General features: G+C 52.3%; 1 protein-coding gene across 6 annotated transcripts in view; it reads right to left on the bottom strand.

Annotated features, from left to right (window-relative positions):
* CARD10 (caspase recruitment domain family member 10) overlaps positions 1–17,346 on the bottom strand; it is a 38,264-nt gene that overhangs the window by 10,927 nt on the left and 9,991 nt on the right. For 4 of the 6 annotated variants that reach the window (XR_011736410.1, XM_071802060.1, XM_065831619.2 and 1 more), the window contains exons 1-13: positions 10,497–10,588; positions 8,371–8,589; positions 7,864–8,001; positions 7,250–7,575; positions 4,698–4,880; positions 4,187–4,342; positions 3,933–4,058; positions 3,583–3,777; positions 3,340–3,486; positions 2,451–2,566; positions 2,154–2,194; positions 1,354–1,474; positions 680–860 (exon numbers count right to left, since the gene is read on the bottom strand). Coding sequence is in view for 5 of the 6 variants with exons in the window: in XM_071802060.1 (XP_071658161.1) it covers positions 680–860; positions 1,354–1,474; positions 2,154–2,194; positions 2,451–2,566; positions 3,340–3,486; positions 3,583–3,777; positions 3,933–4,058; positions 4,187–4,342; positions 4,698–4,880; positions 7,250–7,575; positions 7,864–8,001; positions 8,371–8,589; positions 10,497–10,503 (1,956 nt within the window). In the remaining variant the exon portion in view is untranslated. Of the gene's footprint in view, positions 1–679; positions 861–1,353; positions 1,475–2,153; positions 2,195–2,450; positions 2,567–3,339; positions 3,487–3,582; positions 3,778–3,932; positions 4,059–4,186; positions 4,343–4,697; positions 4,881–7,249; positions 7,576–7,863; positions 8,002–8,370; positions 8,590–10,496; positions 10,589–10,786; positions 11,004–17,346 lie in introns of those variants that run through there. The other 2 variants (XM_071802073.1, XM_071802064.1) reach the window with 2 other exon arrangements.

Genomic DNA, 17,346 nt, shown 5'->3' with positions numbered 1-17,346 from the left:
AGGCAACCTCAACCTGCATCTGGTTCCCTCCTCTGCCTCTAAATACCTGCTGCCAGCCACCACCCAGTCTGGGCTGCTCTGAAAGCAAATGTGTGTGCATGAACGCATGTGGGAGTGGGGGCGGGAGAGACGGTTTATTTTCAGTTACAGGTGGGATATTAATTCAAGAAGCATAGCTGTATTTCAAGCGGTGTCATTCTTGCCAAAATAAATGCCCTTCCCTCCCTTCAGGAGCTTTCTTCAGAGCAATCATTCTCTATAGCTCAGGAGGGTCATGAAGGCCTGAGAAATCTCGCTCCAGAATTGATCACTTCACAATGGGCATGTGTGGGATGCAGGATGCAAACTGCTCTGAAATACTACAAGGTGAGACAACTCCAGGGACATGTAGCCACATTTCTGTCTTAATCTGCATGACTCCTTTTTGTTTCTCCCCTCTCACAACTGAAGGAAGTGTTTCAGAAGGTCTCAGCACTTTTATACGCACAAGTACACTCAAGTGCCATGAGACCTGAATGGTTGTTTGTGCTGCATAAAGCTCTAGGCAGGGAGCAGTCCCAGAAAACTGGAGGTGGACTTTAAGAAGGCAGAGGCCAACTTGCACTGGGGATCACTCCACACTCCTTGCATCATCCTAGTGCCTTGCAAACCCACAAAGCGAGCTCATTCCCGGACTCACCTCGATGAGCCGGCACCCTTCCCTGAGTCCTGCATCCTCAACCCGTGAGCCTGGCTTGACCCACTGGACGTAAATCCCTGTCCTGTTTCCTCCAAGGATGGAGATGTCTGCTCTGAGTCTCTTCTCCTGGGCTGAGGGGTTGCTGGGGTGACCCATGCTAGGGAGCTGTACCACCAATGACCTGGCAAGAAGAAATGCTAAGTCCAGCAACTGAAGTTTGCTGCCTTTTCTAAGAACAGGTCCCCCATGCATTGTGTCCAGCTACAGAGTGTTTATTGCATTGAGCACCATGCAGTACAGATCACGGCCATCACCAGGGCACATACACAGAACTTATGAACCCACATAACCTCTTCCATTCCTCTAGCCCCAACACTGAAGCCAAGCTGGGCTCCCACGATCCTGTGCCTAGCTAGAAAGATGTGTCCAGCCTAGGAAAACATCCACACTCCACACCCCACATCCACAACAAATGGGACAGCACAAAAATCTCAAGTCCTGCTAGGAAGCAAAGACTATAGGATCTTCATTTCTCTCCTCTCCCATTAGCGAGAAACAGCCCGCAAGGGGGTAGGCAGAAAGGAAGAGTCTCCCAAGCATGGTCCCCCAGCACCATGGCACATCCACCCCCAAGCAGCTGGCTCAGAGTGCCAAGGTCAGAGAACATTAGTCACCTCCTGGTGACCTCCTCACGGCTGGGAAGCATGGACAGGCAGATCTCCGACTTCACCCTGTTGTAGGTGCTGCTGGAAGAAGAGGAGAAGGCCCCAAGCGAGGTACTAGCAAATCCACTGCCTAGGAAAGAAAGCGAGAGGGAGAGAGAGGGTACATCAGTGCTGCAGGGAGCTCATGTTCTCAGGGTGGCAAAGGTCTGTCACCCCTCACTTAGGCATTTTCTAGTATCTGACTGGGAAGCTGAGGCTGCAGGGAGTTTTTGGACAGTCACCCTCCTGGAAAGGGTTTCCCATGTCTAATGAAAAGAGCAAATCTTTGCCCTCTTCATCAGCATTTCAGTCAGAAGGCAGCAGCAGTCATGGCCACCTGGATGTGCCCAGAGGAGATCAGCTACCAGCACCCACCACAGGACCTACCAGCACCAGAAGCTGCACTCCAGGAGATTTACAACCCATTACCCAGAACCAATAACACCCCAGGGCAAAGGCATTTCTCTCTTCTGTTACCTGCTTCCTCAACTCCACATCAAGTTCTCTGTAAACACAGCTCTCCATGAATTAAACACAGCTGATGTGAACAGCTCCTTACTCTGCAGGTGAAAAGCCAGGTTTTCCAGCTGCTGTGCCTGGCACAGCATGGGGGGGACATGTGGGTCCATAGCACCATGCTACAGGTGGAGAACCCTCACAGTGAGCTGCACAAACCAAAGGCATGAGGGAGGGTCTGTTGTCCAACCCCTTTCCCACAGCCACCGCTTGTTTTTAGCTAAGGCCTTTGGGAAAAGCCCCCATCCTGGTACCTGTTGCATCTTCAATGCTCCTAAAGGAGCCGCAGGACAAGCTACAAAAAAAGACAGGAAGGTGAGCTGTGAGGCAGCAGCTTTTCCAAAGCCTGTTTGCATCCCATTCTCAATCCCATCCCCACAGCCTTCTCCCACCCCCCAGAAAGAAACCCCTGCAGCCAGCAGGCAGCTCCCAGTGAGCCTCCCCCCTCTCAGTCCCCACTCCAGGTTTCCCCCTCCCCTGCCAGCCATCTCTCTCTGGCCCCCACAAGCCCCACAGAGGACACAGAGACTCCGTCAGCCCCCAGTAATCACCTTTTGTAGGGCATGCACCTATCTTCCCGCTGCCGTCGGAGGATGGACCCAACGCAGGGCGGGAAAGGGAAGGTGGAAAGGCGATTGATATCCTTCTCACTGTCGGGAGTCATGTCCTTGGGCAGAGCGGAAGAAAGATGCCTGCTGACACCAACACCCAGCACACCTCTCCCCTCCCTTTGGCCTAGGTTGCAAACAGCTCTTAGGGTATCACATCCCTTTTCAGGGATCATCCATATCCCTCCAAATACCCAAAGGCACCTTGTTTTCCCAAGGAGAGAGCACAGATGGAGACACATGACACTGTCTACCCAACTTTTTGCAATGTACAAGATATGGGAGTAATACCAGATGAAGGCAACATCCAGCCTTGACATTATATCTCACTTTTAGCCACCACACACCCAGAGGTGTGAGTAACCTATGGGAATACCCATTTTAGCGTGCTCTAGGATGAAGGTTCAAAGAGACCAAGGAAAGAACCTGAATCCCTTATAAATAATATGATGCTGCTATAGGATTTTCGAAAGAGTTAGGGTTTCTCCCCCAGCATATGTAGATTAAACAGCTTTTGGGGAGGGTATCATTTTACATGAGGCTGTTCATTTCTGTGGTATCATATGGGATGAAGACAGTTTTGCTTCGCCCCCATTCCCACCCACATGAGTGCTGCACACTTTGGTGCAGCATTGGCCTGTTGGTCAGAGACCAAGAGAACAAAGGTTTGCACCTGGGACTTGCTCCCACCTTACACACCACCCCCTGCCCAGTCTTCCACCAAGTCACGGACCCATAGTGAACCTGCTCCAATGTCTCTGTGCCATTCTTGAGCAGCTTGGTTCTCCACTGCCCTCAGCTGAGGGCCAACCTGTCAGGGTCAAGTGCTCACCATGCTCTGAATGGCTGAATCCCCTGGGAACGGGATAGCAGAAACCCCCAGTGCATCCACAACTCCATTCGTAAAGCTGGAAGGGTTGTCTACAAGGCTCCAGGTGCTGCTGAGGTTGGAGCAGAGGGAGTAGGAAGAGCTGCACATCTGGGAGAGAAGGGACTCATCATCTCGTTGCATCCCTCAGAAATCAGCCCTGATGCCCCCTGCCTTCTGTTCCCCCTTCCTTCCAGCCACCCTCACCTTGCCTAGGCTGCGGCTGCCTTGGCAGCGCTGCAGCTGTGCCTCCAGGGTGCTGTTCAGCCCTTCTGCCTGGCTCAGCTTGCTTAGGAGCTCGTCCCTCTCCTCCTCCAGGGCCCGCACACGTTTGCGGTACTGGTCCTTCTCAATCAAGCTCTGGGAGTATTGTAGCTGCACTCCATCACGGTGCTGGATTGCCTGCAAGGAGCCAGGTTGAAAGTGAGAAAAGGTGGAGGACTGCACTACTAATTCCCATCTCCCACCCTGGCATGGATGGAAAAGATCGACTGGGGAAGGAGGGGTGTATCTGGAGCAGAGACAAAGGCCCTGCTGGAAGACAGAGGGCAATTCACCTGGTCCCGCTCTTTCTCAATCTCCTCTAGCTGCAGCAGCACTGTGTTCATCCGATGCTTGTAGAGATCACAGTCCTTCTGCAGTGTCCGGTATTTCAGCTGCAGATCTTCCACCTCCTGCAGGTACTGGCAACAGCGGGCAACAAGCATTAGCCCTCTTGGGAGCGACTGCTGTGGCTTCCTAACCCACTCTCTCCCCCCTCTTCCAGGACCTGCTCTGTGCGCAGGGATGGGGGCAGTGATGGATGTTCTACCTTATCCCTCAGCTCTTCAGTCCACTGCAGCTCGTTCTGCAAGGAGTTGAGTTTCTGGCAGAGATCTTGCCGGTCATCTTGGGCTTCCTTCCAGTCGTGCTCCAGGATGTCCAGCAGGATCTGCTCAGAGCCTGGCACTGGGACCTCGCCGGGCTTCTAGGAGGAGAGAGGGTACCATCACTGCACCACAAGCATCAAAGGAGCTCCTCCAAACGAGGGCAGTGACAGGCAGACTGGCATGACTGCCACCATCACTCTTGCATTAATCTACCATGCACTCCAAGGCACAAAGTCCCACTTGGGAGCACATCCAAGAGTCACAAGCCGGAAACAAGGACCCATCATTATCCAGAAGCAAGGGCAGACACCATAGCCAAGCAATATTCTCAGAGGAAGGGACAGATCAGCAGGAGACAATGATTTCCCCCATCTTTCCAGTGCCCATGTCACCAGCACTGGGGGTGCTCCAGGAAAGGAGACAACCTGGAGCCTGCCCTGCCCCACTAGGTACCTGCAACATGCCCTGCAGCTCCTGCAGCGAAGCCGTGAGCCGCTGGTTCTCAGCCCACAGCTCGGACACAGCATCGGGGTGGCCCCGCTCCTCCACCTCTCGCTGGGGCGGTGTAGATGCCTGTTTCCGCAGCAGGCTGCACTCCTCCTCCAGGCTGGTCACTTTGCATTTCAACTGGTCCACCTACAACTCCGGGAAGAAACATAGTCTGATACACACAGCCCTGCAACTCTGCCTTAGCAGAGTTGGACACAGAGAGGACACTTGGCAGAAAATGCTTCTGGAGACAAGGAAAGTGGAGGCTGGGCAACCATGTGAAGGACTATCCTACAGTTGGGCCAAGGTTAACACAGCTGCACACAGAAGATTTTCGCTGCAGGGCAAAGGAGGAAGATGCACTTGCATAAGCACATTGAGTCTCAGGATCCTCTCTTGGTGCAATGACTTTCTTGCCACCTTGAGGCATCCCTGAACACGGGTGGACCAGGACCTCTGGTGCACTGCCAGAACCAGCAGCTGTGGGTATCTCAAAGGCTTCCCAGTTTCTAGAACAGCTGAGAAACAAATTTGCAGCAGAAAATCCACTGGAGGCTTTTCAGTGCGGGGAGGTCACCTCTGGCCTGGGATGTGTTTGAGGCTCAAGCTGCTGGAGGCTGCAGGGTACCACAGGTGCTTCATCACACCTGGCCTGCTCTCACACTCCTCCACCAACATGTCAATGGAGACAGCAGAAGTCAGTTACTTTTAGGAGTAAGGGAGGTCCTCACAGACCTGTAGCAACTGATGAGGTCGATCAGAGAACCAGAGTTTCACTGCCAGGTAGGCTCTGAAAGCAAATGGGTCAGGGAAAACCCATCAAAGCCACTGAGTACTAAGAAGCACTGCCAAAATTGCCAAGGGGGGACTTGGGAACTGCATTACCTCTGCAAATCTGCCTAAAAGATCACCAAGGAGTGTTGGGGACTAGTCACTTCTGGACCCTGGAGCCAGAAGGGGAAGGCAGGCTGGGGACCCAGTGGCTGCCGATGCTTCCAAGGGGTTTTCTCCAGCCCACAGTCACGCACAAATAATTTACCTCCCTGCTCAGAGGAGGCCCAGGGGAGCTGGCATTGGCAGGAATACCAGATAACAAGCAGGGGAGGATCCCGGCTCTGGCAAAACAGGATGAGGAATGAAAGGGAGCTGCGGGGCTGCGCGAGAGGTCCAGGCCCAGACTGGTGGGGGGAATGCCAGGAGGCAGCAGAGCACCAAGGAAACCGGGTTATTAATAGGTTCAAGGTAGGGCTGTCCTTGCCCAGGCAGGAAATGGGTGCGTGTTTGCTGGAGGTGAGAGCTTGGCAGCTGGAGCACAGTGTCACGAATTCCTTTAGGTATGCAGGGCATGAGTCTCCCGAACGTCATGAGACAGATGAGGAGGCGATGGGGAGCAGCAAGGAGAGTGGGGGATGGAGTCTGGGCCAAAACACTCACTGCTATGAGCAGTGAGGTGGCTGGGCAGCTCCAAGCAGTGCACACATGCCAAGCACCCCATGTGCCACCATCCTCACTAGAAAGAGAAAAATGCAAGCCCTTTCCCAGGGAAGAAGTAAATACAAACACTCGACAGAATCAGCTGCCTGGTGCCTGCCTGTGCTGCCTGGACACAGGCAACCATCAGCAGAGTAGGCAGTGCAGGGCAGCAAGTGAATGCAGGAGGAGATGGGGCATCTCATGGAGTACTGCATCCAACATCAGAGCCCTCAGTGCATGGAAGACACGGACCTGTTGGAGAGGGTCCAGAGGAGGCCACAAAAATTATCAGAGGGCTGGAACAGTTCTGCTATGAGGTCAGGCTGAGAGAGTTGGGGCTGTTCAGCCTGGAGAAAACAAGGCTCCTGGGAGACCTTATTGTGGTCTTTCAGTACTTAAAAGGGGCCTATGAGAAAGATGGGGACAGACTTTTTAGCAGAGCCTGTTGCAATAAGACAAGGGGTCATAGTTTTAAACTAAAGGAGGGGAGATTCAGGCTGGACATGAGGAAGAAATTTTTTACAATAAGGGTGGTAAAACACTGGCAGTTTGCCCAGAGAGGTGGTAGATGCCCCATTCCTGGAGACATTCAAGGCCAGGCTGGATGGGGCTCTGAGCAACCTGACCTATTTGAAGATGTCCCTTCTCATTGCAGGTGGTTGGACTAGATGACCTTTGAAGGTCCCTTCCAACCCAAACTATTCTATGATTCTATGGTACCAATGGCCAGGCTGACAGATACTGGGGAAGACATCGCTCTGGCAGCTCTTCTGACTTGGGTTTGGTTCCTCTAGGTGACATATCTCCAGCTGGCCCAGGGCAGTGGTGAGTTTCCCATGCTGTGCTCATGACTTGGCCGCTCTGCCTTGCACAAGGCATGCTCACCATCAAGAGCACGGGCATGCACCCCAACACGCATCCCACCTGCCATCAGCTCCTTCAGACTCATAGGTCACCATGTGCAGTCACCTGTGTGCATCCCTCTCAGCTCTCAGAACCCCACCACCTCCCACCACCAACACCCACGCTCCCCAGGGCCGTACCACCAGCTGCAGGTCTCGGCTCCGCAGCACAGCCATGTTCTTCTCCTCACAGAGCTGCGCATAGCGCATGGCCATCATGTAGTTCTCATCCTTCAGCCTCAGCAGCTCCAAGCTGTTGGATTCCCACTCATCTCTCAGATGCTGGCAACGCTCCTGCACCTTCTGGAGCTCCTGCAGCTGCTGCTCCATCCTGGCCTGCTCTTGCTCCAATGTCTGGTTTTTCACCTGGAGCTGGTGCTCCTTCAGCAGGTGCTCCTTCCTCTGAGCCCTCACCTTTTTCACCTCCATCATAAGGAACTGAGTGAGTCCCTCAGGGCCTTCCTCATCTGAGGGGAGACAAAGGAGAATCAGGTCCTGACTGATGAGACAGGCATAACCCCCAAAAAAGCAACCCAACACTCTGTTTTCCATCAAGGGGTGCCAAGTTCTCCTAAGCCCTTCTCGTCCCAGGCTTATGGCACCATGGTCCATCACATAGATACATTTGCTCTCCTTCCTGCCAGATCCAGAACACAGAGCTGTCAGTGTTCCTTGCACACAGCATGAACCAGGGGTTTATACATGCGCAGGGAGAGATTTATGGCCCTTCCCATGCAAGCAGCACCTGCCCTTACCCAGGATCATAGAGCAGCGCTGGGCCGGCTCCCTCCCCGTTAGCCGAGTGTAATGCTCTGGGTAGTAAAACTCTAAGGACTCCAGGAAGGCTTCGTAGCCTCGTTTCCCACGGCGCCGAAGAATGTCCATCAGGTAGCCTGGAAGAAGGTATAAAGAGCTAGGATGAATTCCCTGCAAACCAGAGAAAAAACAGCATAGCCCAGCTTCATGATACGAAGTAGCATCTTCACCAGTTCTACCTCCGCTCACAAAAAAGGAATGACTAGAGGAAGGAATGGGATGGAGCTCTGCCCTCATTTGTGTGCACCCAGGGGGAGTCCCACAGAAGATGAGAGGGAGGTCTGGCTGCAGAGCATCTCAGGGAACAACGAAGCTGGGGTAGTAGTGCAGCAGGAGGCACCAGGAGGCCACAACACCACATGCTGGGTAGCATCCTCTGCCTGTCAAAACCAGGTTGTCCCTCATGAAGCAGGCCCACCTCTGTGCAAGTTTGTGCTTTCTCTCACCTGTCTGGTTGCTTTTGCAAGGGAATCGGCATGAATTCAGCACCTCCTCCTCATCCTGCTCATCTATCACGCGGCACTGGCGTAGGTACGGGGTGAGCTTCGCAGGGTTCAGGGAGCGGGTCAGCTGGTGCCGTGCACTCTCAATCTTCTCCCAGATGGTGTCTTCTTCCTCCTCCTGCTCCGAGAGGCTGCAGGTTTGGAGAGAGGCATTCTCCAGGGCTGGGAGGTTAAAAGGAAAGAAGAGCTCTGAGGAGTGATGAAGAAACAGAGGGTAAAAGGCAAGAGCAGCCGTGGGAGAACATGAGCCAAGGTATGGTCTTGCAAATGGGACTCAGATACATCAGAAGCCATTTTACAGACAAATCAATCCAGCAGGATCTCAATGTGTCCACCTAGGGCCTTAGATATGCAGGAGGCAGACAGTAGTAGTGTATACGGGGGTTAGAAACACATACAGTGGGAAGTCTAGGGAAAATGTGATCTTCACCCCTGAAGCACTCTTAAATTCCCCCAACCATTACACATCTTTCCTTCGTCCCCATCCCTGAGAACAGAAAACTCTCAGAATCAAGACTTTTCACTGCCCGTGACATGATCTCTCATATTGGGGTTGGAGAGGAAGGTTTCTCTGGGTATCCACTTGCCCTGTGTATGCCCCAAGCATCCATGACCAAACTTAAGTCCTCAAGGGCACAATGTCACAGAGCAGCTAGGCTATAGGTATTAGAGCCAATGGGGAATTGCAGAAGCATGTCTTCCATGTGTCTTCCACAAATCGGTGAGAAGCCCTGGAAATATGCAGCAATGAGGCAATCCCTCTATCAACCAAATAAAGCAGGAGGAACTCCTGAACTCAGTGGAGAACCCTTAGAGCAGTGGTGAACCTGCTCCATTAAGTCCTCCAGGCTATGACAGAGCAGGTATGTGCAAGGAGCTCTCTTCCCAGCTGGGTATCGATTCAACCAGTGTATTTGTTTTCACTTGAGAAATAAAGCCTGCTTCACAGGCCAGAACAAATCCTTTTTGCTGGCAAGGGGAAGTACAGCAAAGAACATCTGACACTCAGAAGCCATCTCTCCTCCCCAGTGAGCACTGTTAACTCCTCCTCTGGTGTTGGCATCAAGTCCAGCTTTCCCATCCCAGCTACACAAAACATCCCCAGGGGCAGTGGTTCATGTTGCATGAAGGCAGAGGGAAGGAATTCTTCCATTCTTTTTGTCTTTTCTTTGGGTTTGTTTTTCTTTCTTGAGGTGAGAATGATATCATGGCATTTCAGACAGTCAAATAGCACAGCAAGGAGGGTGGCTGAGAGAGCTGTGTAGAAGTTAATCCTCCAAGTAGGAATATGGGAGGCTCAGGGTCTGCTGGATGAAGGATAACAGAAAGAGACAACTGTTGAATCCACAAAAGATGTTCAAGTGTCTGATTTCTGGCACCAAAGGGCTTAGGAGTCTAAATATCGATACAGATCTGGATCATCCTGGGCTGAATAAAGAAAACAAACTGTATTTCACGCAGAAGCTGATCTGTCTCTCATTTGGGATAGGCTCGCCACAGAGGCACAAGTATGCAGAAGGAGGATGCAACAGCGGATCACAGAAGTTGCACTGTTTCCAGCTCCGCGCCTCAGCAGCAGATTTATGCCTTTAAATCAAAGTATTTCACCAAGAAAGCCAAGCCGGCTGTGCAAGCAGCGAACAGCTTCTTGGCAGGCAGGCTCGGCAGAGAGAGAGGCCAGAAGGGTTTGGCAGCCGGTACCCCTCCTCCTGCCCGGCGTAACCTGCCTCCTGCCCACCGCGGCCCCTCCAGGACGGGGGAGCGGGGCGAGGCGGGCCAGTTTCCCCTTTCGGGCAGCACGAAGCCGCGCTTTGATGAGCAGCGAACCGGAGGTCAACCCTGAGGAGCTGGCTGGGAAAGAGGAGGAGAAGAGGAGCAAACACCGCACCACCCCCACCCCCAGCGTCCGGGCGAAACCCACGGCCCCGGCCGCCCCGGGACGATGCCGACGGGCGCAGCAGCAGTCTCCGCGGGAGAGGGGCACGGCGGGGCTGCGTCGACCCCGAAGGCTTCGCAAGGCCAGGGAAGAAGCACCCGTCCCCCGTTCCCGGCCGAGGGTCCCCCCTTACCCGCCATCCCCGCCGCCGGGCAGGCTGCGCCCTGCTCCGCGCCCGCTCCGCCGCCGCCCGTCTCGCCGCCCCGGCAGGTGTGTCTGAAGCGCTCTCCCCACCCGCTACACATTCCCTCCCTTCTTCCCTCCCTCCTCCAGCCGGCTGGGAGGGAACCGGCAGCCCCCTGAGCAATGCAGAGCCCAGCCCTACCCGCCCCCGTGGGCCGCGGTGGAACTCACCGGCGGGGCGGGAGCGACCCCCCTCCCCCGGCCTCTCCTGGTTTCTGCGGGCCTCCAGCTGCTCCTCACCTGGGAAAGGTTCTTCTCTGCGTGTATCCCGTCTTTCTGACCCCCCTCCCCAGCCCCGGGCTGGAGCTGCTCTGCGGAAGGATGTGGCTCACCGGAGACTTCTCTTCCGAAACGCACCCGGCTTCACCTCCCGACAAACAGGCGGAGGAACGGGATGCCCGGCTTGGCCTCCCAGCTGAGACCCTGCCCGGGCAGAGCGCAGCCTCCCCAGCCTTGCCTGCAGAGAACATAGAATCATAGAATCATTTTGGTTGGAAGAGACACTCAATATCATCGAGTCCAACCATTGACATTACTCTGGTACTAAACCTTGTCCCTTAGAACCTAATCTATACGTCTTTTAAACATCTTTTAAACACGTCCAGGGATGGTGATTCAACCACTTCCCTGGGAAGCTGGTTCCAGGGCTTGACAATCCTTTCCATGAAGAACTTTTTCCTAGTATCCAATCTAAACTTCCCCTGGCACAACTTGGTGATGAGGTGCATAAGGAAGAGATTTTTTTTGGCTCCAGGGCTTCAGAAATTGCGGCCCGGCCACCCCAGGCAGACCTGGTTCTGGATGGAGTGGGGCATTTCAAGCAAGGAGAGGAAATGAGGCTGGTAGAAAGAAGCTTGATCCAGGCCAAGAAGAGGTCCCACAGGCTTAATTTTGACCCCCAGTCCTCAGTAGTGTCTGTGGGTGGAGCTGGGTGTGGAGGCACCCCCAGGGCAGCATGACTAAGCTGTACCCCAGGGCATGCAGGGGCTTGCACCAGCCAGCCTGACCAAGCACTGAGTCCCCTGGGCCAGGGCAGATAGATGCCAGGAAGCTTTCCTCCTCCCCAGGGTCCAGGTGGCCACAGCAATCACAGGAGTGGATCTGTGTGTCCGCACAGCATCCCAAAGAGCCTGCACAGGATAACTTCCACCTCTGCAGTGGACCAGATTGCCCAAATTCGCGCATACCAGTGAGACTAGGAAGGGTCTGGGAGAAATGGAATTAGACACCATGGTTTCAGTCCAGACATCATATGCCTCCCCCTCCAGAACTAAGGTGTTTTTCATTTTCTCTAGCAGCCCAATTTTATGCTCATTTCATCACTCTCAACTGTGTCAAACCTCAGACCTCAGAGGCCAGGGAGGTAACGCAGGCTCTGTGCAAGAGATTTCCAATGCAATAACAAGCTCATAAGAAATCAGAGTTCACCTCATTGCCCTCAGCCTCAGGGTCAGCCCACCAAGTAGCCCAGAGTAGTGCTATGCGTCCCTCCAGGGCTCAGGACACAACATAAAGGAGCCTCACATTGCTCCTGACCCCGCCAGCATATTCCCGAAAGGGAGATGCCCTCAGCATCCCACAATTGCAGCTTCTAGGACCCCACCTCTGCATGGAAACCTTTCTCTCCTCCCTCAGGTAACCAAAGTGAGGAGAATGTGAAATAATCTTGAGGTATGAACTGGGCCCCCTGCCCTAAAGGATTTCCGCTGCACCCAAAATTAACATCTTCAGTTGTTTCTCCTCCAGGGCCAATGGCAGACGCATCCCCTCTAGTCCCCGCAGTGCTCCTGCACTGGCTTTAGCAAGGTGGTTTAAGGGAAGGGAGGCTTTAGCAAGACTCTTTACCCAGGTGGCTTTGTTCGTTTCAAGATCAAGCACAACCACCATCTGGGAATTGAGACTGCTATCTGTGTGATGCACAGAGCATCACACACATACATAGCCTTTTTGTTGCAAAATACACACAGATATTAAGCAAACACCAGGCACATGCGCGCACACAGAGCTTTCAGCAAACACCACCTTCTCTTGCATGACAAATGTCCCAACAGGCACTGGTTGACACCCCGAGTGTATGAATTTGCTGCTGACTCACCTTCCCTGCGAGGGGTCCCAGCTGCTGCCTTCCCCTCCCTTGCAAACACAGTGCAGAGCTCCCCTACAAAGGGTGCATGCTGGCATAGGACCACGAGCAGCAGGGCACAGCTCTGGTCTCCAGCCCTTACCTCCAGCCAGAGGTGTCCAGCTGAGTGATCAGAAGCAAGTATGAGCAAGGGTGCCTGCAGGGAACCCATTCTGACTCAAGCCACGTCAATGTTTGCCTACTAGTTATTCTAGAGAAACACCCCAGGTCTCTCTCTAGTGAAAAGATTTCCTGAGCAGGGATATTGTGTGGTGATAAAAGATAAGATCTTCACAGTCATGACAAAAGCCCCAAAACAAGGGTTGGTTTCTCTCATTCGCTCAGAGAGAGATGAACTCAAGGGTGATGTCAAGGAAACATCTCCCTCCCTTACCCTGACCCCAGGGGCAGTGGCTGCGGTGCTTTGTGACTCAGAGCACACAGACATCAGACAGAGCAGCTACCACATCAAGCACCATCAGTCACTTTCTTTCACAGAGGATCTCTTCTGAGCTCAGCAGGTACCCCATGAGCAGGCAGACCACCCCTGAAGGGTCTGGACTGGGTGGATGGTCCCAACAGATCAGACAGACAGTTCTTGAGAGGAAGGAGGTGATTTGTCCCTGTTTTTTGGCCAGGGTATAGAGGCACGGAGATGGAGGACTTGCCCTTCAGAGGGAAACTGCAGTCATACAAGATGGCCCCAGTTCATCTGAGATGTGTGGTCCCATCAGACTGCACATGCTCACAGGCAAGTATTACATCTCCAGAACAGCTTTACCGGTGGCAGCAGCTACTTTTGTGCTGGCACACCTGAGTTCACAGCAAAAATGACATTGGGGTGTTTGGGTGGGTTTTTTTTTTGTGTTGGGTTGTTGGTTGTTTGCAGGTTTCTTGCTGCTTGTGGTGGAGGGGTTGTTTTGCTTTTTTTTTTCCAAATCCTAACCAAAATAGTTGCAGTGGTAAAACTTTCCAAGCCACACCATCTTGCACAGGAAATCCATGACAGCCCAGCAAACGGTGAACCACGTGTTGTTTCCACCTCCAGAGGAAGGGCTTAGCATATGTGGCCCAAAAAGTGTGACAGGCAGCTGGGTCTTCTGCAGGACCTTGCGGTGTGGGTCCAACCAACAGCGCTCAGAGGTCGGCGGGATCCCTTGGAGGCGAGCGAGCCCATGTTGCAAGGAGCAGGGCTGGGGATGCTGCAGAACTGCATCCCTTGCCCCCTCCTGGAAACCACTTTAGGTCGGAGGAGGGGAAGGTATTCATTAAGTTCCTGATTGTGCGGCTAAAGCTCATGCTGTGGTTGCAGATGGTGAGCTTAGATGCTTTGTAAAGTCCTGCCCTGTGTTTTGGGAAGAACAGCAGTTTTACAAACCTGCCCTGAAGCCTCCTACCCACACAGTGTCTGTAATGGGAGTTGGTCAGAATGTCTTCAACAATGTATTTATTGCTCAGTCCTTTTGTTTTTCAATCAAAATATGCTGTTCTTCTCACAGCCCCGTGATTTGCAAAGACCTACTGCTTCCAATGAAGTTTTATGGGGCAGGTTTGCTAAGGCCCTGGGTGGTCTCCCTAGTCAGATTGAGGAAAATAATTTGAAATAACCCCCCCTAATAATAACTTCCACCCTGCAATATCTGTCTCTCCACAATCTGGTGTCGCAAAAACACTCTGTACAGTTTTTGTTCCTGTGTGGAACAAAAAAAATGCTGAAAACAAGAAAAAGGTTGTGAAACAGAATTATCAACGCCAGCCTGATCTAATCAGCTCATATGCTGGTTCACACAGAATTAGTTAACACACACAGAAAAAAAAAAAACACACCACTTTTATTTTCCTAATGACACTTATTAAACTCAGTGTTTATACTAACAACCTTTGCAAGGACTGTGACTACCTGCTCATCTCCCCAGTGCTTTTCATAGCAGATGTCAGACTGCCCTGACATGCTGGCAGTGGTTTGTTCCCTTCACCGTGGTGATGATGACTGCAGAAGGGGAGGGGGAACGAGGCTCACCCCTAAAGAAAGGATGAGTGGCCTTCATGGCAGGAAGGAAATGCATGTATCTGTGTGTGGAGATAACAAAACAAGCAAATATTTCCTTCAGCATTCCTCCCCCTCACGAACACACCCATTGCCTGGAGCTACAGAAGGCAAAAATGTGTGGGAGCCTTTTTGTGAGGCATCAGCAACACATCTCCAGCCTCATTAGGGCGTTGAGGTGTGCGGGATGGCAGGGAAGACCTGAATTAGAGCAGGGTGATGAGATTCCAGTCCGAGGATGGGCTCCCTCACTCCGAAGCTGCAGGCAGCAAAGGGGCTCCAACTGAATGGGGCTGAGCCCGGGAAGTTCCTCACACTTGGTTCCCACCTCAGCCGTGCTTGCAGTTGCTTTATTCTTAAAGCATTATTGCTGCGAGATTGGCCACAGCTTTTATTTTTTTCTCTCTCTCTCTCCAGAAAAATGCCCCAATCGAGGGTTTGGTGAGTCCGTCTCGCTGCTCATTGTGAATCCAGCCTGATTGTCTGCTTCTACATCAAACTTTGCAAAGGGACTATTGAAGTCTGCCCTTCACTGCACGAGAAGGATCCAACCACTAGTTGTACAGAGGTTGCAGTGAATTCAGGGAAGCAGTATCTGTGCTCACCAGGTGTGGCCCATTCCATCTAGAAATTAGGAGTAAATTCAACTCTTCAACAAAGGATCTGCCTTTGGTTTTTACTGGTGTGTGTGCAAACAGCGACTCTGAGGGAGAACTACATGGACTGAAGATGTACACACAAAGAGGGTGTAGATCACACCTGCTTCGGACAGAGAAGAAATGACTGTCCAAGAGGCATGGGGGAGGGACCCCAGAGAAGGAACAAACCCAACTTCATTTTCATTGTACCAGGCAACAAACAGCTCACTAAACCCACCTGCTTTTCCTTAGTGCTTTCCTTGCATGCTGAGGCTGCAGCCACCAGAGGTCAATGTGACCACATCAACCTCAGCCAGCTCTCATAGGGTGCTGCACAGAGCCCCTTTGAAACTCTGGGACTACAAACAGAAATATGAAGTAGGTAGTGTTTTCCAATCTCAGGACATAACTTTGGGGTAGATTTGCATGTAAACCAGCATTCAAAGAACTAATGACACTGTGGCCTCAACACTATCCTGGCAAAAAAGGGCTTGAGAATTACAAAGTTTCCAGTTAGCATCCTGCAAACATTCTTAATTGAGACCCTGTTACTTGCCCATGGTCCTACAGGACCCCAAAAGTGCTCCAGTCACTCTGGGCGTGTTTCATACTGCTAGTTTCAGTGTCACTTCGATGTTTTCATCAGTTCCAGACCTGCCCTGTTAGCAACAGGTGTCTGTCCTCCCCTGAGTCCCACTTCTGCTCTCTGGGGTATAACATCTGCCACAGTGAGTGAGATTTGCCACAGATCCAGGCTGGCTAAACAAAATGCTGACCTGCAGCCAGAGGACGGCAAATGGGTTAAAGGAGCAGGGTCATCAATATGGATTAGAAGTCAGATGGAGAAGATGGCACCGTGCAGAACAGAAATCAATATGTCTAGATAGCTCTGTAGCATCCAGACGTTCTTCTGTACTCCCACACATTCTAGTTACCTTCTCCTCTCCATCCCACCTACGTCTTCCCTTAGATGTGCTCAAATAGTCACAGAGAGGCCATTTCCACCCTAGCCTTCCAACCCCTTTATCATTTATGTGGACACTCACCTAGTCAGAGGAAAAAAACTACTCCTATTCCTGCTCCAGCAGAGCTCCAGGGTCATCTCTAGCCTTGTGGGACGTCAGGTTTCCCTAGATGAGAGATGTCTTCTTCTCCAAGAAGACTCCACTGGACTACAGGATCATCAGTGGTCCTCTGCCCAGAGCTAGCCAGCTGCCCAAACCAACCATGTTTCCACCATTTTATGAGCTCTGGCTTAGGATGGGAGCAAAGACAGACCAGAAGGCAAACCCTGCCTTGTAGCTGAAGTCGAAGACACTGAGACAGTGAGAATCACCAGGAAGGAAGGAAGGAAGGAAGGAAGGAAGGAAGGAAGGAAGGAAGGAAGGAAGGAAGGAAGGAAGGAAGGAAGGAAGGAAGGAAGGAAGGAAGGAAGGAAGGAAGGAAGGAAGGAAGGAAGGAAGGAAGGAAGGAAGGAAGGAAGGAAAGAGCTTAGATGGAAAACAGCACTTCCATCTTCCCTTCCTCCTCCCTGAGATGAGCGAAGTCCCATATGGCTCCTCTCTTGAATTGGTACACAAGTATGGCCCAGGGTCTCTGGCATCCAGAATCCCTAAGAGTTGCTGTGAGGCTGAGACTGGCCAGATCCTGATGGTGGAGGAGCAGGAGGGGGCAATACTGTCCCAAAACACCAAACGTGCCATATCAGGGAAAGGGACAGGGTTCATGTGTTGGGGAAGGAAGATGCTGCTCACCAGCAAATTTGCTGCATAAAGAAACAGAAAATATAAATTAAGTCCCCCAAATCCCTCTTCTGCTACGATAGTTGAGACTTTGAGGACACAGGCTGGTGATGTACGTGGGAAGGCATGTTGGCTTTTCAGCCTGCAACCCATCGAAGCTCCAGCAACAACTGTCAGAGGACAGATCGTGGTTCAACTGTGCACTTGGCCTTGCAGTTCATGGTTTCGGCAACAAACCCCAGCTTCATTGT

Source organism: Patagioenas fasciata, chromosome 1 (assembly GCF_037038585.1).
Source record: "Patagioenas fasciata isolate bPatFas1 chromosome 1, bPatFas1.hap1, whole genome shotgun sequence".
NCBI classification, from domain to species: Eukaryota; Metazoa; Chordata; class Aves; order Columbiformes; family Columbidae; genus Patagioenas; species Patagioenas fasciata.
The sequence above is the reverse complement of the archived record's forward strand: the minus strand, read 5'-3'. Positions and strand labels throughout refer to the sequence as shown.